Source organism: Onychomys torridus, chromosome 1 (genome assembly GCF_903995425.1).
Source record: "Onychomys torridus chromosome 1, mOncTor1.1, whole genome shotgun sequence".
NCBI classification, from domain to species: domain Eukaryota; kingdom Metazoa; phylum Chordata; class Mammalia; order Rodentia; family Cricetidae; genus Onychomys; species Onychomys torridus.
This window is the reverse complement of record NC_050443.1, coordinates 155,720,777-155,739,502: the sequence shown is the minus strand read 5'-3', so window position 1 is coordinate 155,739,502 and position 18,726 is coordinate 155,720,777. Positions and strand designations below refer to the sequence as shown.

General features: G+C 41.6%; 1 protein-coding gene across 6 annotated transcripts in view; it reads left to right on the top strand.

The window, feature by feature from the left end:
• The window catches only part of Ide (insulin degrading enzyme), a 100,261-nt gene that overhangs the window by 43,041 nt on the left and 38,494 nt on the right, over window positions 1-18,726 (top strand). For all 6 annotated transcript variants that reach the window (XM_036168025.1, XM_036168007.1, XM_036168014.1 and 3 more), the window contains exons 5-11: window positions 3,287-3,409; window positions 6,640-6,752; window positions 7,182-7,344; window positions 10,127-10,219; window positions 10,573-10,664; window positions 12,144-12,224; window positions 14,382-14,485. In XM_036168025.1, coding sequence (XP_036023918.1) covers window positions 3,287-3,409; window positions 6,640-6,752; window positions 7,182-7,344; window positions 10,127-10,219; window positions 10,573-10,664; window positions 12,144-12,224; window positions 14,382-14,485 — 769 coding nt within the window. The remainder of the gene's footprint in view (window positions 1-3,286; window positions 3,410-6,639; window positions 6,753-7,181; window positions 7,345-10,126; window positions 10,220-10,572; window positions 10,665-12,143; window positions 12,225-14,381; window positions 14,486-18,726) is intronic.

Below are 18,726 nucleotides of genomic sequence, written 5' to 3'. Positions count from 1 at the left end.
TTTTTTCCAACGTAGTTGAACATTTTATTCAGAAGCAAAGTAGAATTATGGTTTGCTACACTGAGAGGGAGCAGTGGGGCCATCAGACCCAAACTAATCAAGGGCACTTATTTCTGTAAAAAAAAAAAAAAAAAACCATTCTTCCTTCCATCCTTTTGGTGGGAGGGGAGCTTTTTGAGAAAGGGTTTCTCTATAGAGTCCTGGCTGTTCTGGAACTCGCTCTGTAGACCAGGCTGGCATTGAACTCAGATCACCTGCCTTTGCCTCCTGAGTGCTGAGATTAAAGGTGTGTGCCACTGCAGCCCTGCTTTAAAAGAGCATTCTTATTTATTTATTATTCCTTTGTTTTTATGATGCTGGTATGGAACTCAGCCCATGCCGGCTCAATGAGTCACCCACCATTGAGTTACACTCTTTACACCCATGTTTCTTTGGGGCTGGATAGCTGTGGGAAGCTAGAAAGTTTACTAAAACAAGAACCGAGTCAATCAAGTGCAGACATATTTTATGATAGCGCTTAGGAGAGTCTCCTGAAGTCTACTTTTTAGAACACATATCTTATACTTGGTTTTATTTTCTAGGAGAATTCATATGCATAAAAAAACTGTAGTATCTTCCCCGATTTTTAGAATACCAAGAAGTAAAGATTTATAAAGTTTTTTTTTTTTTACTTTATTTATTATTTAATGTGTGTAAGTGTTTTATCTGCATGTGTGTACGTACATCACTTGTGTGCCTGATGCAGAGATCAGAAAGGGTGTGAGACCTTGAAACTGGAGTTTGGGTCTGGGAACTGAACCCAGATCTCTGAGCCATCTCTCCAGCCCCCAAGAAAGGGCTTTAAAAAAGGCTTTAATGTTCCAACTAACTGCAGCTGATGTGAGCATGAGCATAATGTTCTAAACCCTGAGTCTTCAGAGCACAGAGGACATGGCTGTGCTGTCGGTCGGTTTGGCCTTTGCCTGAGCACCTTTACTATTATATACATAGGTGGAGATACCTAGAGTTGTTTTTTTTTATTATTGATTTTTATTTACTTATCTTTATGTGTATAGGTATTTTACTTGCATGTATATCTGTGCATCACATATGTGCTTGGTGCCCACAGAGGCCAGAAGAGGGTGTCACATTTCCTAGGACTGGAGTTATAGACAGTTGTGAGCTGCCATGTGGGTGCTGGGGATTAAGCCCAAGTCCTCTGGAAGAGCAGTCAGTGCTTAACCACTAAGCCATCTCTCCAGCCCCGAGTTACCTCTAGCTTCTAAGACAGATATTTAAAACATCATACCGACTCCTTCTCACAATAGAAGAAATGCATCCCTGGCCTCAAATATATGGGGAAGTCAATTTTAGTTTCTTGAAAAATTAGAATTTGGATTACTGTTTATAAGCTTTTTTTTTTGTCTTAAATACCATTTCAAGTAGTTGTTACAATGAAAATATACAGTAAGTATATCAGCACTGTTTGTATACTTTTTGTATTAAATAAAACCTAAAATGGTTATTATAATGAAAATACAAGTGTATTTAATGGATTTTTATAATTTTCAAAACCCTCTTCACATACACATCACATCCTTTTCCTTGTGGTGTTGAGGATGTGCTGTGCACATGCTAGACAAGCATTTTCCACTGCTGAGCTACCTCCCCAGCCTCCTTATCCTGTTTAAGCTCCCTGTCTCACAGTGGGGAGTGAAAGAGTCAGGGATCGATTGGTCCTGCCCTTGACCACTGGGCTTGTCTCCATGTCACCCAGTTTACAGATAAAACACATGACTCCTTTGAGATGTTTGGAGACCTTTTCAAAGTTACTTAATTTTCCACCTGATGGATCCAGGACAAGAATTCCTGAATGTCCCAAATACTAGCCAAGGCAGGATTTCTCCCAGCAGACCTAGGGTGAAAGGGTCACAGTCAGCATCCTGATGTCCTTGGTCCAGAGCTAGGGCTTGCTTTAATATTGACAGAGCCAGGTTGGATTCATGATCCAAGTAGCGGCATTTTAATTTGGTACAAGTGACCCAGCTGAATTAGCACTAATTTAGGATGGTGTGTGTCTGCAGAGTGAACTGTTAACTGTTATCTCAGCTGTATTCACATTGTTCTCTACCTGTGGGGTTTTGGGTGGGAAACGGTCATCAGGACATTTATTCAGCTTTCTTCTCTGCTTTCCTAGCTACAGTGTTTATGTTTTCCTATTTGGAATACAAGCATCTTTTTGTGTGATGTATGCATAAGCCAGGATTCCTCCCCACACTTCACTGTACACAAATACCCAATATCCAAGGTCTTTATTACAGAACACCACTGATTTTGACATGCACTTTCTCCCTCATTCTCATAAGAGACCTTACACCGCATACCGTGCACATCACTTGAGAGCTATAAAAATAACACCTCATCCTATTTTTCCCAATTTAGATGAAACCCATGAGAATTCACATCACAAATTTAATGCTTCTTCTCAAAATAGTAAACTTGTTCTTTTCTTTCCACAAGTAACTTGGTGAGTTCTGAAAAGATCCCCCAGTGAGTCTGTCCAATTAATTGTAGGCTGCGTGGGGAATTGAAAACTAAAGCAAGTGTGAGTGGAAGCCAGTGGATCTCGTTTCATCTAAAAATGTCATAATGCCTGTCTCCTGAAGGTTTTAACAAGTTTTTTATTTGTTTGCTGCTGTTTGCGACAAACCGTTTAACCCAGGCTGACCTCAAAGCACTATGTAACAGTCTGGCCTGGGGCTGCAGTCTTTCTGCCTGAGCCTTCTAACTGTTAGGATTATAAGCATGTGGCATCATGCCTAGCCAAAGAAGCACAGCTTTCATATAACATTTTCAGTTCCTTTTGGAAAACTCCAGTTGAAAATATGACTAGTTAGCCAGATGTGGTTTTGACCCGAGCACTCAGGCAAAGGTAGGCAGATCTCTGAGTGCAAAGCCAGCTTGGTCCACATATCAAATGAGCCTGGGCTGCAAGAGACCCTGCCTCAAACAAACAAACAAACAAATAAAATTAATGATCTTTTTTTTTTTTTTTTTTTTTTTTTTTGAGCTGAGGATCGAACCCAGGGCCTTGCGCTTGCTAGACAAGCACTCTACCACTGAGCTAAATCCCCAACCCGATCTATTTTTATTGTATTGCTCTGCCCTGTTTATTCACTATATGTTCAAACATAGTGTGTGTTAGTTTCTTACATTCATCTTATAGTTTCTCAAGTGGCAGTAATAATGAAAATATAAGGTGCCCAAATTTTGCCCTTTCTAAGAAATACCTTTCATCTATTTTTAGGAAACAAATATACTCTAGAGACTCGACCCAACCAAGAAGGCATCGACGTAAGGCAAGAACTCCTGAAATTTCATTCTACGTATTATTCGTCCAATCTGATGGCTATTTGTGTTTTAGGTCGAGGTAAGAACTCTTAACAAAATTCAGACAATTAGTGGAGTGGTTTTTTTTTTTTTTTTTTTTTTTTTTTTGGTCCATTTTGACTTTATAAAGTATTATTAGAAGGGTGTGAGGTGTGGGAGAAGTTTATTAAGCTCGCTGTCTTCCGAAGAGAATGAAGACCTGAAGAACATGTGGATTACTGGTAGGTTCTAGCTATCATAAGGAAGGAATGCATGGTGGAAGAGCGATAGATTTGATCTTATGGTAGTTTAAAAAATCTGCAAATGAAAGGAAAGTGTAGGGTTGGGGATTTAGCTCAGTGGTAGAGCGCTTGCCTAGCAAGCACAAGGCCCTAAGTTCGATCCTCAGCTCCAAAAAAAAAAAAGAAAGGAAAAGAGGACAGTAGATGGGAAGAAGTCTCTGTAAGCAAAGGTTTATGTTTAAGGTGGAAATTAGTGATGATGTGTTGTTTCTCTGTCAGACTGTGCTTTGCTTTAAGTAGTGCTGGGTTTGGATGTGGCTGCTGTTCTGGATTGCTGGTGGTGAATGGGACTTTCAGCTGCCCCAGGCTTTCTAAAGGGCAATTTACTGTTAGGTTTATTTGAGGCAGGGTCTCACTGTGTAGACCAGGCTGGTTTGGAATCTGTGGTAGACCTCCTGTTCCTGCCTCCCAAGCATTGGGACTATAATCCTGGCCCAGAATTGAAATAGTTATATCTGGGTTGGATACCAGACAAAATGGAAAAACAGAATACTAGAAATGTATGAATGTGGTGTAGCAGTTAGAATGTACACGCTGTAGAGTTCAATAGCCTGACTTTGAAGGCCAAATATACTACTGCCTACTTAGCTCTGTGGCTGTGAAAACTTATCTAAACATCTGACTTCCCATTTGTGAAATGGGGCCTGAGAGGTTGTCTTCTGACCTCTGTGTGTGTGCACACATGTAAATAAATGTAACTTTAAATTTAAAAAAACCTTTTTATTATACTGCTTACTAAAGATAGATAGGCCTAGAATATTCAGTATTACTGGATATGTAGAACCCAGGCCTGGAAAATGAATACCTAAAAGCAATGTTGTATGGCAGGTAAAATGTATGATTTCTGTCAGTATTTGTTGGATAAATACTAATCATTGTTTTAACTTCGGCACAGTGGCTGCGCCTTAATCTTCTGTTATCTCAGCCAGCAGCTGTGACTCTGCAGTTACCGGCCTGCTTCTCTAGCAGCGGCCGGGCTGCTCAGACTGAAGCCTGATGGGAATCCTATTCCCGCAGGTACTGGCTCTGCCGCTGCCTCTAAAGGGAGCTTTAACTAAATCTCTATCATTCTATTTATACAGAAGACTCAAGATTCAAAGGCTGAGGTGAAAACCTGCTAGCTCAGAGAGACTGGGACACAATTAGCTAACCGTCTCTCCTTACTGGTATCTCTGAAAAGCCGGTGCTTCCACTTAGCTAAACCAGAAAAAGCTGTGCCACTCCAAACCCCACCCTTCTACTTCCTGTGTGTCTCTTTCTCTCTCCTGGATGCCATCTGAGGCTCTATGATTATTTTTTGTCAACTAGTTGCTAACTCAGCCTCCTGACCCAGATTAATTTTATTTTATTAATGTAAATGCAACCTCTGGGTTCATAGTGTGATTGAATATTCCCCAACCGCTAATGGCACTAGCTGATTAAACTTGAACTCTGCCCTCGGTGTTTTTGATTTAATTTTAATGGAAGTGATAGAGTAAGGATCTTAAAAAAAAAAAAAAAGTCAGATGTTTCCTCTTTCTGGTCAGTACACATCACTTCCAGCCTGAGCTCAGTAGAATTGAAGGTTCTGAGGGAGACGTGAGGGAGACGTGAGGAAGACATAAGGAAGACATATCCTCTTTTACTGGATTTTTAGATGATTCACTTTTTCTTTGGGTATGAGAGGAAGACTGGCCGTGTGGAAGGTCACAAGAGGACAAAAACATTGTTCTAGTCGTAGCAGTACCAACTCTCCAAACATTGGGCAAATAAGTACTGATCAAGGATAGATACTGAAGTTACCAAGCACTGATGTCATAAAGTTACGAGGCTCAGTTCCCTGGGCTCTGGTGCTCTCAGCTTAGTGGGAACGCCAGACGGTGCAGTGTTATTCAGATGCCTTACCTTTAAAACTTTGCATTGTGGGTGCTGGGGAGATGGCTGGGTGCTGGTTTCTCTTGCAGGGAACTTGAGTTCGGTTCCTAGCACTCATGCAGATGGCTCACAGCTGTCTGTAGCTCCTGTTCCAGGGGTCTTGACACACTCTACTGACTTCCACAGGCCTCAGGCATGCATATGGTGCACATACATACATGAAGGCAAAACACTCATAAAATAAGTAGATGTTTAAAAAAGCACTTATTGTGGTTCTGTGCTTTAAGGGTAGAAATGCAGAGAGTTGTAGCATATCTGTAGATCCTTGTTTGAAGGACTTCACGTCGTCATTACTTGATGTTCACAGAACCCTTGGCAGCCCACCATGCCTCAAATTTTATGTTTCATCAGTGCATAAAAATGACCGCTGACATTTTTTTTTCCGTCCAACACTTAAAATAAGTAGCCCAGACTGGTCTAGAACTCGGAAACCTCCAAAGTTGGCCCCTATTTGGGGTGATAGGTGTGTGCCTCCATGCCTGACCATCTGACAGCTCTTGCATCACATATATTCCACCCATTCTCGAGTTTACTTACCATACAACAATCAATCCCTTGTCTGCCTTTTGTCTGACTGTGCACATTTCCTAAATACAGCCAAGTAGTTGGTTGTGGTGGTGCACACCTTTAGTCCCAGTACTCAGGAGGCATAGGCAGGTGGATCTTTGTGAATTCCAGGCCAGCCTGGTCTACAGAGTAAATTTCAAGCCAGCCAGGAACACAACTAAGTATTCTGTTGTCTTTAATATTTGTTTTGAATTTGTTGTAAGGTAATGCATATGAATAATATGTGTGCAAGATAACTATTATGAAGGATGTCTGGACATTTGCAGAATACACAGCAGAAGTGGCTGTGAGTGAGACATAGCTCTCCGTGTTGTACAGGAGTTTTTGATGCAGTGTAGGAGGTAGGCTCTGACTGCTTCGTCTTATGAGATACAGGGCTTTCTATCTTATTATTCTAGGATTTTCTTTGAAAACTATGAGACATTTCAGAGGTCCTAAGGCTTGAAATCCTATCTGTGCTTCAAGTTCTGATTGGTTAAATTCTGTTTTCTCTCTTTGTTTCTTGTAGAATCTTTAGATGACCTAACTAATCTGGTGGTGAAGTTATTTTCTGAAGTCGAGAATAAAAATGTCCCTTTGCCTGAATTTCCTGAGCACCCTTTCCAAGAAGAACATCTTAAAGTATGTGCTCACAATTCTGTTAGTTTTAATTTGTGAATGTAATTGTCATGGCAATCAAATCAATTTTATGTTTGTGTTAGGAACATGTATCAATAAAAAATGCACCAATATGTTTTGGTCTTTGCACACTAAGAGTACTTTGTGTAGCTGTGACCTTGACAGGCTATTAAAAATGTTGTCAGTGCCAGAAGGCAAGTATCCAGAGCTGTCTCAGGATCTAGGGCACCAAGCCCGGATCACTTAGCCCATGTAATAAAATTGCTCTGAAAGAGAACTACCCTATTCATTTATTTCTCTGTGTCACCTCTTTGCAGTCTGGCAGCTAATTAACCAAAATCAGTATTCTTTGTTATTAGTAAGTATTTCACTCTGTAGAAGTAGTATGTAGCAAATATTTTGTGATTTGTCCTTTTTTTTCCCCCTCTCCAGCAACTTTATAAAATAGTTCCCATTAAGGATATTAGGAATCTGTATGTGACATTTCCCATACCAGACCTTCAGCAGTACTACAAATCTAATCCTGGTCATTATCTTGGTCATCTAATTGGGCATGAAGGTCCTGGAAGCCTGCTGTCAGAACTCAAGTCAAAGGGTAAGTGTCTTTGGGCAGCGCTGTGAATGTAGCACCCCCATCTTCACTCGGTCCCTCTTTGTCACCTAGGAAGGGGTTTAGATGACACCCTTTGTGGTCTTGAGTAAAGTGCTCATTGTTAGTGTGCTCTTGCTTTTTGTTTGGAGCTCCTTTTCACAAAGCTGTTTTATCCTTGAGTATGTATTGATCAGTGAAGGTGAGCTTTTTGAAAAGGTACCATCATGCATGTTGGAGTTGAACCTGGACCTTTGTACCTGCCAGGCAAATGGTCTACTCCTGAGCCGTATGCTCGGCTGTGCTTTAAATGATGGAGAGGTTAAGAAAGTAAAAGCCCAGCTGAGTGCAGTGGCACATCCCTGTAATCCCACCTGTCAGGAGGATGAGGCAGGAAAATCACGGTTTCAAGGCCAGCTTGAGCCACAAAGTTCCTGACCAGTCTGTCTCAAAACAAAAGAAAAGCCTGTGATGGATTTTTTCCCCCAACAATATCTGTACATTTTGCTTATTTACCTGCTTCGATCGATCCATCAGATCAGAAAGGTGTAGGACCTAGAAAGGAGATGGTTTCCAAAGCCCTCTGAGGACTTAGGGTGGGCCACTGTATACATTTAAGCATGTGTCTAATTGCTGTTGGTTGTTGATTTGCTTTCTGAGCTAATTTTTTCCCTGCAGGTTTTTTTTTTTTTTTTATTTCTTCAACTATATAGCATGGCTATTACTTGGGTGTAGTAGTGGTGTACACCTGAATTTCAGCAAGTCCAAGGCTTTTCTGAGCTACACATAGAGTTCCAGGGTAGCCTCAACTACATACCTAGACTCTGTCTCAGAAATATCAAAAAACAGGGCTGGTGAGATGGTTTGCTGCCAAGCCTGACAATTCAGTCCCCAAGACCCACAAGGTAGAAGGTGAAAACAGATTCTCTCGGCCCCCTTTTGATCTCCACAAGCACACTGAGATCAAATGGCATCACATGCACATACATGCATATACAGAGAGAAAAATAATATGCAGTTAAAAAACTGGGGGCGGGGGAGTGTGGCTCCGTGGTTAAAGCTCTTGCCATGAAGCATGAGGACTGGGGTTCAGATTCCCAGGAACCTACATGTCAGTTTGTAATTCTAGCTTCAGAAGACAGAGTCAGGGGACCCCGCAACAGACTGGCTAAGGAGACTGGTTCTACCCGTGAGCTCTAGGTTTGATTGCAGCATGCTGCCGCAATAAACACGGTGGAAGAGTGATCTCTGGCGATTGCACTTCAACCTTGGCCCTACATGTACATGCACTCACATATGTGTGCCCAAACTCATGCAACCGTGCATTAGCACACATGAAAATAGAAAAAGAAAAGAAAAATTAATGATGGAAAAACCAACATGCCTGTCTATCCATCCCCAATAAAGGTGTTTGCTACCAAGCCTGATGGCCTAAAGCCACACATCGGAACCCACGTGGTGGGATGAGAGAATCAGCTTACAAAAGTTGTCCTCTGACCTCTGCTTGTATACTGTGGCACATGTGTGTGCCCACACATACACAAAATAAAATTAAATTCTTTTAATGTTGGGGCTGGACAGATGGCTTAGAGCAGTGATCCTCCACCTGTGGGTCATGACCCTCTGGGAGTCCAATAACCCTTTCTCAGCAGCAGACCACCCGGTCTTTCTAAGACTATCAGGGAACACAGATATTTATATCACAATTCATAACAGTAGCAAAATTACAGTTGTGACGTAGCAACAAAGATAGTTTTATGGTTGGGGGTCACCACAACATGAGGGACTGACTGTACTAAAGGGTCGCAGCATTAGGAAGGCTGAGAACCTTAGAGGTTAAGAGTGCTTATGGCTTTACCAGCTCACTTCACATGTGTGCATGTGCACACATGTAAATAAAAAATATTTTTAAATGTTAAATGAAAAAATAGGAAGTCTGTGTGTGCATATATGATGTTCAGGATTGAAACCAAGGTTTCATATAGGTGAAGTAAGCCCTCTACTACTGAGCTATATACCCTAGCTCTAGTATGAACATTTTAGAAATCTCTTGTTATGGAAGAAGCCAGGATTGGCATAGTGTCCTGTAGTGTGAATCTTAAATGGTCTTATTAATAAAAACAAACCCAGAGCCAGTTATTGGGGTGAATGCTGGAAGATCAGAGAAGCAGAACAAGCCACAGCTACCTCACCTTGCCAGTTCCTCAGCTGATCCTGTTTCCTCAGACTGGAAGCTTCTGTGTCCTCATCCAAATGAATCTCAGCTGAACTGCTGCTCGAAAGCCTAATAGCTTAACCAGCCAAATGCTTCTAGTTTCTGGTCCTCACACCTTATATATCTCTCTCTTTCTGCCTTCTACCATCACTCCCTGGGATTAAAGGCTCAATTTCTGGATGGATTTCTGCCTCTGGAATGCTAGGATTAAAGGCATGTGCTACCACTGCCTATCCTCTATGTTTAATATTTGATATTGTGGGTGTTCTGTCTCTGACCCCAGATAAGTTTATTAGGGTGCACAATATTTCAGGGAACACAATACCACCACAGTGTCCCATCACGGGAGGCACTTGCTGCACAAGCCAGATGAGCTGAGTTTGACCCTGCATCCCATGTGGAGGTGGAAGCAGAGAACTGCCTCTACAAGGTTGTGTCCTGACTGCCACGTTACATTCTGGCACGTGTGTACCACACATACACATACTCCTTGAATACATAATAATAAATAGGATTTTTTTAAAAGAAAAGCCACACATTTAACTTTATTGTCTTTTTCCTTGAATGTTGCAGGCTGGGTAAATACCCTGGTTGGTGGACAGAAGGAAGGAGCCCGGGGTTTTATGTTTTTCATCATTAATGTGGACTTAACTGAAGAAGGGCTTTGTAAGTATTGATTGATTTGTTTTTTCATTTCTCAGGCTGTAGGTCTGTTTCATGTTGAATAGCTGTAAGCACTTTAGTTCATATGCTTTCTCCATTGTATTACTTCGCCTCGTGATAATCCTTACCCCCTAACAATTGACTTTATGTTATGTTGGTAAAGTGTGTACTTGTCTATGCCGTCACATACTTGTGAGTCCAGAGGGCTGTGTGTGGGACATCTAAACCCAGACTTGGAGCTGAGGACTCCATTTTCTAAAAGGGACCACCTCCATTTGCCTGACTTCCCTTAGGAGTGATCCATGCTTGAAGGATTCAAGGACTGAATGGTTTTTAAGTGTGCCCCTTTTTTCCAGTACATGTTGAAGATATAATTTTGCACATGTTTCAATACATTCAGAAGCTACGTGCAGAAGGACCTCAAGAATGGGTTTTCCAAGAGTGCAAGGTACTTTTGTTTCACCAAAATTTTTCTTAAGGAATCTATTTTTCAAAAACAAATATATGTGAACTAATTTAACTTTAAGGCCCAGGTAAACTTTTGTTTTTTCCCCTAATTAAAGTCTAAAATGTTGCAGTGCATAGTTGTGTTAGCTAAGGCGTAGGTGTAGCAGTCTGATTTGTTAGGCGGAGCACTATTTAGGGGTTGAAGTATCACTTAGCCTCTTTAGGAGGAGAGCTAGCATTTTTCAGGATTTGTGTTATTTCTTACCTGAAGCTGCATAAAGTCTCTGGGTCTTAGATCTGGTGATAAAACTCTTTAGTGAACTCTAAAAGAAACAATAAATTGTTTCATGTATAATAATTGTGTTCTTCAAAGTGATTCTATTATATGGGTTAGAAAAGGCTCCATTTTCCTTCCACAACTCTTTCTAAGACAGTGTCTCACTATGTAAACCAGGCTGGCCTTGAACCCACAGAGCTCTCTACCCATGCCTCTTCCTCCCGAGTGTTGGGAGTGCACCACCATATCTGGCTTTTTTTTTTTTTTTTTTTTTAATATATAAAAGAGAAAGTGTTTGTCTTTCCAATTTTACTCATCTATCTATCTATCTATCTATCTATCTATCTATCTATCTATCTATCTATCTATCTATCTATCTGAGACAGTGTTTCTCTGCATAGCCCTGTCTGTCCTGCAACTCGCTCAGTAGACCAGGCTAGACTCGAACTCAGAGATCTGCCTGCCTCTGCCTACTGAGTGCAGGTACTAAAGGTGTGTGCTGCTACCGCCCAGCTGTTTTTCAGATTTTCAAAGACTTCTTTTAAAGGGGATTAAAAACATACTTACATATAAAGACCTATTAAAATTCTGACACATATTTTCGATTGGGTAACTTTTCCCACTGGTGCTGGGGATCAAACACTATACCTTGTCCGTGTTAGTCAAGCACTCTACCACTGACCTATATCCCCAGCCTGAAGAACATCCTGTTAAACTTGTAATTATTGCTTGTGGAAATCATGACTAGTTTCTAATGTGCAGCATTTCTTTGGACAAGTCTCCGAATCATCATCTGTGGACCATTTGGATTCTGCAGGTTGTCCACAGTTCTCTTGCAGTGATTTAGGCAGTGGAACTTTTTTTTTTTTAAAGCACAGTCTTACTGCTGTGCCCTTCTGGCCAGTCTTGAACTTCTGACCCTCCTGTCTCAGCCTCCTAAACATGTTAGGATTCCAATCTGTGCTGTCATGCCTGGGTGCGGCTTCTCTTAGTTTACCTTCATTTAGAATTGTTTACTGATTTTTCTTTTAAGCCTATGTTGATAAGTTTTAAGTTTTTTCCCATGTCTTATAGATTTCCTAAATCTAGTACTGCCAGTTTTTCCTAAGTGTAATGGTGATAGAATTAGAGTACAAAGAATTCAAACAAAACCCTGAACATGCATTTCTGAATAATAATTGGCTTGTCTAATTTCTGTTTTAGGACTTGAATGCTGTTGCCTTTAGGTTTAAAGATAAAGAGAGACCACGAGGCTACACATCCAAGCTTGCAGGAAAATTGCATGTAAGTTGGTTTTCCTGTCTGCAGTGGTGTGTGGATCTTTAGATCTCTGTATGTTACTACAGTGCTACACTAATGATACAGTTGGGACTCATACAACCAGACCTTTTAGCACTGGGCAACCTCCAATGACAAGAATGTTTGGAATGTTACAGCTCCTTATCCTAAAAAATACCCTCTCTGTTATTTTCATTACATGGGCGTTTTGCTTATTGGCAGCATTTTTCAGATCTACAGCGTCTGTCGGGCGTCCCTTCCGAACATTTCATGTCGCCAGCTTTCCCCACTCCCTGTCACCACTTCAGTCTGAGCCGCCATCGTTTCCCACCACCTGGTTCTTACCTAGGTTCTCTATTCTGTTCTCCACGATAATTTACTTTTCTAGCTTCAGTGATTTCTTTTTTTAAGGCATACATCTTAAAAATTATTTACTTTGTGGTGTTGGGGTCAAACACCATGCCGGGCAAGCACTGTAAAACTGAACTCTGCCTCCAGCCTCGCAGTGAGTTTTGAAATTAAATTGAGATTGTTTGACCCCTCTGTTTAAAATTCTCCAAAAGTTTTCCCTTAGAGTGGTCATAAGATCCAGACCATCCTTGGCCTACGAGGTTGTCTGAGAGCTGCCTTGCTCCTTGGCCACATTCCTAGCCACTCTGCAGCCTCCCCTCCCATTCCTGTCTGCTCCGGTTGCACTGGCTTTCTGGCTGGTGTTCTCACACTGGTCGTACCCTTCCCTTAGGTGGCAGTAGACATCCCATCTGTGGCCTCTCACAGGCGAGGTGGGCTCTGAACCACCGAGCTGCGTCCCCAGCCTTTCTTCACACTGGTGTTTCTGTCGTTTCAAACACTGTCGCCGAGTTGCTCTAGCTGGGCTTGAGTCACTCTAGCTCTGGCAGGCCTTGAACTGTGGCCTGCCCCAGCGTGGCGGCAGGCCCGGCTGCCTTTGCACTTGCCGTCATCTGGACATGGAGCGTCTCTGTCTGGTGTTTGCATCTGTTTATCCTAGATGGCTTTCAGGAAGACCTTTCTTGGCCTCCCAAACTGAAGCAATGCTCCTGCCTCTGCGCCTCTGATTTCCTTCACACTACCTATCATTACTATTACATCATTTGTTTATTGTGCCAATTAGAACCCATGTTCCCTGGAGAGCAGGGACTTCGTGTGTCTGTCTGCCCTTATGCCCTCAGTATTTGAAGTGGTGACTAGCACAGAAAAGATGTTCATAAAATTTTCATGATGAATCAGTCTGTCTCTGTATTTTAGAAATCATTTTTACTAAAACAACGACAAAACCTCTATAATAGTTTTATACATGAGCCAAAATATAATCTATTTTGTTTGTTTGATTTCATTCTTAGAAATTTGTGAGAAAATTAATTATAAAAATACATGTGTGGGCTGGAGAGATGGCTCAGAGGTTAAGAGCACAGGCTGTTCTTCCAGAGGTCCTGAGTTCAATTCCCAGCAACCACATGGTGGCTCACAACCATCTGTAATGAGATCTGGCACCCTCTTCTGGCATGTGGGCACACGTGCAGGCAGAACATTGTATGCAAAATAAATAAATAAATCTTTTAAAAAAATACACGTGTACTGTATATTAACAATCCTGTAGGTGCCAGTATTTCATTCTCAATTTTTCTTCATTAGCAAACACCAATTTTTAACCAGAAATACTGTTTTTTTTTCCTCAAAAGAAACATGAGAGCCAGGTGTGGTGGCTCATGCTTGTAGGAGGCTGAGGTAGGATGTTGAGTTCCAGGCTAGCCTGGGCTACAGAATAAGATCCTACTCCCCCCAAGGAAAAAAAAGATTTTCAATCTGAGTAATTCAAGTCTATATGAAGATCGATAGTGTACTTGGCAGAATAACATTATTATGAGACTTGAGGATGCGGCAGGTTGGACCAGGAATCGCTGAGGAAGGATCTACTGTGTTTGCACAAGGCCCTGGTTCAGTCTCCAGCACTGTAGGAGAGAGATGTGGTAGTGAGAGCCGAGTGACATGCTGCGTCACAGAGTGTTTGTCTGCTAGTAGAATAAAATGAATTGAAGGAAAGGGACACACAAAACAACAAACTTAATTTATTAGAAATCTGCTTGCATTAATAAACTGGGGTAGCCTTCAAGTATTAACTATTTATATTTCCCTTTTTCAAAGTATTATCCCCTAAATGGAGTGCTCACGGCTGAATATTTACTGGAAGAATTTAGACCCGACTTGATAGACATGGTTCTTGATAAGCTCAGACCAGAAAATGTCCGGTGAGTTATCTGCAGATTTTACTCTTACATACTAAACTTTTCTCATGATTAGAATCTAAAAATTCATGATGTGAACAAACGCTTTTATTTTTATTTATTTACTTTTGAGACAAACTCTCATTATGTAGCCTTGGGTGACCTGGAGCTCACTATGAAGACCAGGCTGGCCTCTCACTCCCAGAAATATGCCTGCCTGTTTGCAGAGTGCTGCGTTTAATGGTGGTGTGCCCCACCGAGCCTTTGAACTTTTTCCAGTCAGGTCTGATTACCAGCCTGTTACGATGGTGCTCACCCATAATTCCAGCACTTGGGAAGGAAGCATTCAAGGCTAGCCCTAGTTATATAGTGAGTCCGAGACCAATTTGTGTTACATGAAACCTTGTTTCAACATACAACCTAAAATTGACTGCAAAAGTAGATGACAGTCTAATGAGCCAATGCCAACGCGTCTCTCTTCATTGTCTTCCAAGTCCAGTGATAGAAATGACATAAAGAAAAACAAATTCAAACTCAGTTTTTCTTGTCCTCTAACTTCTCATACTAGGGGATGGAAGGTTCTTCCCACTGGCGAGGAGGGCAGCATACTGGACACATGCAGGTGTCCTCTCACCCAACATCACAGCTCCGAAAACAGGAGCAGCTTGGATTTAGTCGAGTATTTCACTGAGTGATGAAATGGAGAAAGTGTTTGGATTAGTACAGATTATTATCAAACTTTGTTAAAGGCCTTAGTTTTTCATTTAAAAAATACATTAAGAGTCAAAGTTTAGAAATCTTATCCATCGAAAATAAGTTATGCAATCATTGAGAGATTAAATCTGTTTTCCTGTATCCAGTCATAACAAATTACAGTATGCCTTGTGTTCAGTTTTTTGTTTGTTTTTAAGATTTATTTTGATTTAATTTCTACATGTCTTTTGTGTGGTGTCTACCACACGTGTGAGGGTGCCTTTAGAAGTTAGAGGGCATTGGATCCCCTGGAGCTGGAGTTATAGACAGTTGTGAGTCACCCATGTGCGTGTCAGGAAATGAATTTAGGTCCTGGAAGACCACTGGAGCATCTCTCCAGACCAGGTTTTGTTTTTTTTAAGAGGAGACCTCACCTTTTAGCCCTGGCTGGCTTCAAAGCTGCATCGATTCTCCCACCTCTACATTCTAGGAGCTGGAACTCCAGGCGTGCACAGCCACACCAGTCTTTGTTTTTAAAGACAACCCCCCACAGTCCAGGCTGGCTTTCAGCTCACTGTGTAGCTGTGCATCAGCCCACCCAAACTCCTAAGCCTCCTGCCTTCAACTCCCGGGTATGAGATCACAGGTGGGCCCCACCATGCCTGGCGCGCAGTCAGTCTTATTGCCATAGTTGTTGTCCTTAATTACTCAATATCTGATTATAATGTGGACAGTCTTACTCCAAAACTGGATGCTAACAGAAGCTAAGACCTGTGGCTGTCACTCCCTTCTGATAGCAGTACCTTCAGCGTAAGATAATTTACTTAAATGCTGCAGAATGGAAAAGTCCGGAACGGTCCTTTTTGTCAGCGAATAATAATAATAGAGAAAGTTGACAGTGTAAACAGAGTTGCTCATCCTAGGTGGGGATGTGGTAGAGTCTGCATGATTCAGATGCTAGAAAGTGACACAGCACAAGTGCAGGCTGTAAGGCCTGTTTCCTGAACTCATTCCTTGTTTAGACAGAAAACGAGGAAGTTAAAATATTTATAAAAACAAAAAAAAAACCAGCTGGGCTGTGGTGGTGCACGCTTTAATCCCAACGGCAGGCATATCTACAGAGCAAGTTCTAGGACAGCCAGGACTACACAGAGAAACTCTGGAAAACAAAAGCAAACAAACCTGTAAAATACTTGGGAGTTCAACCAGAAGTACACAAGACCTTCACACAGAAACTACAAAACATCTGTGGGTGTGGCAAGTTTGGAGGTCAGCCTGGGCTACACAGTGAGTTTGAGGCCAGCCTAGGTTATATAGCAAGAACCTGTCATACAAAAAAAGGATATACAGGACCCTGAAATGTATTAGCAAGCAAACAGGTTTGCTATGCAAGTCCAACGACCTGCATTTGATCCCAAGGTGAAAGAAAAAACTGACTCCACAAAGTTGTTCCATGGCCATGCATGCACAGCCTAGCATGTGTAACACATACACAGCATGCGCTCACTCGTGCCCACAAACACACACACACACACACACACACACACACACTTGAAAAATCGTGATTTAAAAAGTAATATTTGCTTGTCAGTACCAATGTTTTTAGAAGTGAACCTGCTGGAGCCTGTGCTTTACTTTTGATTAAATTGCATGTTTCTAAATTTGATATCTTGTGCAATTAGACTTTAAGACTCTCCTTTTCCTCTTAGCGTCGCTTTAAAGAAAAGTGCTTTTCCTGTAGAGGCTTAGATTAGACTCTGTGATTGCTGTCATTATAACTGCAGCAGGTCGGTTACTCAGGGAGTGCAGAATGGCCTGGGATAATCCTGCCAGCTGCCAGGCGAGAACTGGATTGCTCTCAGGTACAGTTACTTTTTAAATCCCACAGAGACAAGTTTAACATTGCAACCAGGAAAGGAAATCCTCAGAATGAAAAGAATGTGGGAGGTTATTGGAAGCAGCCCACCAGTCTGCTCTGCTTATGCTGTATCACTTAAGTAATGACCGTCCTCGTCTGAATTCCTCTAATTAATGATAGGAACTCTCGTTAAGTACAGAGGTAGAGAAATTTCTCATCAGTGTTGGTACTGTTTACTGGTCCATGGGTATTACCTGTTTCTACTTCATCATCATAACTCTCCTCTGTATGCCTTTGGTGTGTTTACCATATTCCATCTCGGAGCTGCAAGAGTGTCTTTTCTGTGTGCCTCATGTAAGTCATAGTGACGCTCTTCATTTGGGAGTTGTTATTCAGGTGAATCCACTCAGGGCCTGTCTTCTGGTCTATTTCGTAGTCTTAACCATTGGCTGTAGAATTCTGTCAGTAGTCCGTGCTTAATCCCCTGGCTTATGGAGTTCAGGTTCTACTCCTTTCTCTTTTTAAAAACACAAGTGTCTGCCCATCTCTGCTGTTCTGCCTCTTTTCATATCCTCCAGCCTTCCCAAAGGAAGATGAGCAGTGGCTGTGCTGGGGTTTGGTACTTCTTGTATGTCACAGAACGTGAGCATTGGTCCTGGAGCTGCGATTTCATCTGACTCACTTAGATCACCTATCCTGAGCAGGCGGCTTTTTTTTCTGTTTGGTTCACTGACACATTTTAAAGATCCCTGGTGTTTTTCCAAAGATAATGTAGTAAGACAACCATCGTCTCTTTTACCGTGAGATTAGCTTGACACAATTCCTTTTTTTTTTTTTTTAATTTATTTATATTTTACGGATATGAATGCTTTAAGCCCTGTGTTCTCTTGAGTATGAGTTTCCTCTAGGTAAGAACTGTGCTTATCTTTTCAGAATCCAAACTGATGTGGGGGTCAAGAAGAACTGACTAAATGTTCCTCACGCTTTTGGCCTCATTTTTCCTCTTCCTTACTTAGTTTAAGTAATTCTTCCTTAGTTTCAGAAGCACATGTAAGGGCTAGAGTGAGGGCTCAGCGGTTAAGAAGACAGACAGACAGACAGACAGACAGACACACACACACACACACACACACACACACACACACACACACACACGAGATTCAGCATTTTTCATGAGTCTGAATTTCCTCAGCACTTGTCTTTTGCTGTTAGTCTCTGATTTTGTTTTATCAATTGAGCTTTGGTTTGTTTGTTTTGCACTTTTTCTTTTGTGTATATCTTTTAAAAATCTAATTTGAGGGGTTGAGGGTGTAACTTCCCATGTGCAAGGTGCTGGGTTTATTCCCAGCATCAGAAACAAACAAAACTCTAATTTGTTATGAGATTGTAGGGTTCTACTAGTGAAAGAATAAAGTTAATCTAATTTGAATCTCCTTTGGGAAAATACTGATGAAACTGATGCCTGGAAAGGCCAAGAGACTGGCTGATTTAGATCTTCACTGAGATTTTGGCAAGATCTCAAAGAACGTGAGTCAGAGTATCTACCTCATCCAGGTTTGTGCTTGTCAGCCTGTGCTCTTCCAGTAGCTGAATCCTGGGAGACCTCTTCCCATTCTCCAGCTGCTGCCTTCTTTTTCTTTCAGGCATTGTTTGCAAAAGTCTCATGAGAAGTCATTCCCTGGAAACATACTGTCTTTCAATATCTGTAGTCAGG